Genomic DNA, 3,481 nt, shown 5'->3' with positions numbered 1-3,481 from the left:
TCCTCGCGCTTCTCCTTGCCGCGGCGCCCGACAGATTACGGGCATGAACCTTCTATGCGAACGTACTTTAGGACCCGGGCCTACGCCTGCTTTTTCAATAAAAAAGGGAGGCCGTGTCTTAGATCTGTGTTAATATATCCACTTCTGTGTTCCTTTTCTTATGTTGGTTTATATCAATGGTGTTATTTTATTTTCACATTAATGGCTGCTGCAACGTAACGTTGGGTGGGAGGCCTTTAAACTGAATTAAGTGTCTAACTCTGTAAACTGGAATAATGCTTGCTCTCAGTAGATTAGACACATCTATTTTTTTTCATTTGGAAATTACATGTATCTGAGACATATTGCTCTCACTAGCCAGAGGAAAGGTCTTGGGTTAGCCTTCTTTTTCTAAATGAAATGGCCCAGAGGCTTCACTCGACATTAGTTTGAGTTTGAATTAGAGTAGAGATACCTAGGCTTATGTATTTTGGTTTCCTCTCACTTGCACATTGAAGGCCTGAGTGGTGTGGCTGCCTTGTGTGTCGTGTGTGCCTGTGGTGTGTGTGTGTGTGTGTGTGTGTGTGTGTGGTGTGTGTGTGTGTGTGCCTGCGTGCGTGCGTGCGTTGCGTGGTGCGTGCGTGTGGTGGTAGTTTACTTTTAGTAACTGAGCTGAGTTCGACATACTAGCGGGAAGCTAATCTGGTCACACAATGCCGAGCAGCCGTCCAAAGTAAACGCTTGTTCTCGGCCGGAGAAAGGGGCCCATCCTCATTCATATATTCTGAAAACAAAAAGAAGAAGCATGTACAAATGAAAAGGCCTGTATACAAACAGGCAGCCTTGAAGTGTGGCAATTCCACCATTGCATGGCAATATTCATTCTGTAAATCCTATAAATGTCTTTGAAAGTTGACAAAGACATTTGTTGGCTTAATTCACACATCCTTGGGTATTACCGTAATTTTTGGGACTTATAAGCCGCCGCCTTTTTCCCATTTTGTTCGACGCCTGCCGGGGTTTATATAACGGTGCGGCTAATCTATGGATTTTTACTGCTAACGGCCACTAGGGGACCTCCTAAATCTATGGATTTTACAGGTTACAGTCCACCACCTTTAACTCTATGGGCTCTATGGCCGGTCCGCGCCCCCCACCTTTAAACGGCGGGCTCAAGCAGGAAAAGCTGGAGGCCGGAAAAGAGTGAGACAGGTAGCGCGCAAAAGTAAAAGTGGAACCGAGAGTGGTACGAGAGACAGAACGAGGGCAAGACAGACAGACATTACGAGAGCGAGACACTTTGTCCCCGTACCACTGGTTGAAAACCACTGCTGCAGATCACTGCCGGTACGTGCGCTGGGAGCGCACCGTTTAAGTTTGAAAGTTGAAAAGTTTGTGTGTCTGAAACGCTATGTGATACAGTACAGTTTACACAGCACAGCACATGTTCTGTAGCTACTATTGCACTAAATGGTAACACTTGAATACGTTATGCAAATATGCAACTTGTTTGTTGAAATGTTAATAAATGGGAGCTTCCTCAAACAGCCATCTCTTTCCCGACAATCCCCTCTGTGCACGAACCCTTACATATGGTAATTAAACATTAAAACACCTGCGGCTTATAGTCCAGTGCGGCTTATATATGTACACATCATTCAATTTAGCTGCTGCGGCTTATATTCAGGTGCGCCTTATAGTCCGAAAATTACGGTAGTTTAAACCAATTGGATTAATCTTTAATGAATGAAAGGCCTAAGGTTTGTGTGTGTGATCAAACTAAATCTACACTTAGTACATGCCAGGTTCTTTTTTCACTTTCTCATGCATGTCTTAGGCAAAACGTACTTTTCAAGGGTGTATTTCACCGTGTCCTCATTGTGAGTTGCCACCATGACATTTGCTTTCCTGGTGTGATCGATCTCCTCCAGCACATACTCCAAACACCTGGATAAACAACAGGGCAGATGGTTAGGCTTTTAGACATTTTCGAGCTGAATCTGAAATTCAAAACTCACTTGTGATACATCCTGTTGGTGGCCTCATAGTCGGGGTTTATCGGGTCTTCGTAGCCGATCTCTTGGGCCCGGTCTCTCTCTTGGTACATGTAGGCTCCACGGACCAGTTTGGCACCAAAGTACCAGCCCTCCCGTCGAGAAAGCTCAACATCCACTGTTACATTGTCATAGGCGTCCTGAAAGTATTAAAAACATATAATTACTTGACTATCCCGCCATCCTTAGAAGGCTAGTGACACAAAAACTATATTTAAATAGAAAAGGTGTATATTAAAAACTGTACACAGGAACAATACATAAAAGAAACAGAAACAGACTGGAATGTGACAACTCCCCTGCTTGACTCCTTCTCTTTAGCTATACAAACAATACTAAAGTGACTCACTGACCCAATTTTTTGAAATTATTTTTCTATGCCTGTCTGTGTTTTTTTCTTTCCTGTTTGTATTCCATAAAATGTAAAAATTCAATAAAAAAAAATGTACTAACAGAAATGACACTAAAGATGATTTTGGTTCCACAGTTGAGAAAAAAAAAATGTTTTTGTAAATATTATTACAAAATATAGTAATGCTTGGATGTTGTTAGAAGCGGTGGTCTCACCTTGAGGTAACACTGGTAAGTGTTAAAAATGATGGGCTTCTCTCTGTTGAATTTCCTCTGCATTTCCAGCGCCAAACGACTAATAGCAGGTTGGAAGTACGTCTGCTCCGCGTCCACCATCAGCCTGACCCCGTTCTCCATGGCATGCTGGTGCACAGAGAGTATTTACCGTTACCATGAAACTCATCATTAATGTGCAAGGCAAGACAAGTAAAGTCCCAATTCAGTTCTAATTTAATTGATTTCCTTGAACCAGGTTTACATTTTTGTGTTGCCATGTATAATTATTTATATGTTTTTATATCTTTACCTTTGCTAGAACATCCACTCTCTGCAGCATTCTCTTCATCTGCCTCTCCTCCTCAGCTGTAAACTTTTTCATTAAAGGTTCCAGATGGCCTGTCTGCATAACAAACACAAAACTAGGGATGAGAATTTGAAGGCAAATGTATATTCAAATATCCGACCACCCAAAAAACGGTTAACCGATTAACCGAAATGTACATATCCTAAAAAAAACAACATTTTTACAAAAAATAAATAAATAAATACATGTTCAAATAAGTATAGAAACCAAGTCGAATTTGTCAAATGTATTGAACTGGTGATCACAGGTTGAACAGTTGACAGCTATAGGCCTACAGCTTTCATGCTTAAAACATAACTTGGTTTTCTGATGGATTTGGACATAAACGCGAGTGAAGTATAACCTGACGCGCGAGAGAGAGATCAGCACCTGCAGCTCTGCCCGCTGTGAGGGACCGGTGAGCGGAGCAAAACAAACCTTTAGACCTAACACACTTAGCTATGGCACTGTCGAATACATTGAATTATTCCATTTGATAATATGTAATCAACTTAGGCACCCCACCCAAAAAAAA

General features: G+C 41.8%; 1 protein-coding gene across 1 annotated transcript in view; it reads right to left on the bottom strand.

The window, feature by feature from the left end:
* Positions 1-716: 716 nt before the first annotated feature.
* LOC104958910 (proline dehydrogenase 1, mitochondrial-like) overlaps positions 717-3,481 on the bottom strand; it is a 92,952-nt gene continuing 90,187 nt past the window's right edge. Inside the window, exons 9-13 of the mRNA XM_010786742.1 lie at positions 2,911-3,003; positions 2,601-2,747; positions 1,998-2,173; positions 1,828-1,926; positions 717-763 (exon numbers count right to left, since the gene is read on the bottom strand). Coding sequence (XP_010785044.1) covers positions 751-763; positions 1,828-1,926; positions 1,998-2,173; positions 2,601-2,747; positions 2,911-3,003 — 528 coding nt within the window. The 3' untranslated portion in view covers positions 717-750. The remainder of the gene's footprint in view (positions 764-1,827; positions 1,927-1,997; positions 2,174-2,600; positions 2,748-2,910; positions 3,004-3,481) is intronic.

Source organism: Notothenia coriiceps, unplaced genomic scaffold (genome assembly GCF_000735185.1).
Source record: "Notothenia coriiceps isolate Sejong01 unplaced genomic scaffold, NC01 NC01_scaffold00029541, whole genome shotgun sequence".
Classification (NCBI taxonomy): domain Eukaryota; kingdom Metazoa; phylum Chordata; class Actinopteri; order Perciformes; family Nototheniidae; genus Notothenia; species Notothenia coriiceps.
Note: the sequence above shows the minus strand (reverse complement) of the source record. Positions and strands in the feature narration are given on the sequence as shown.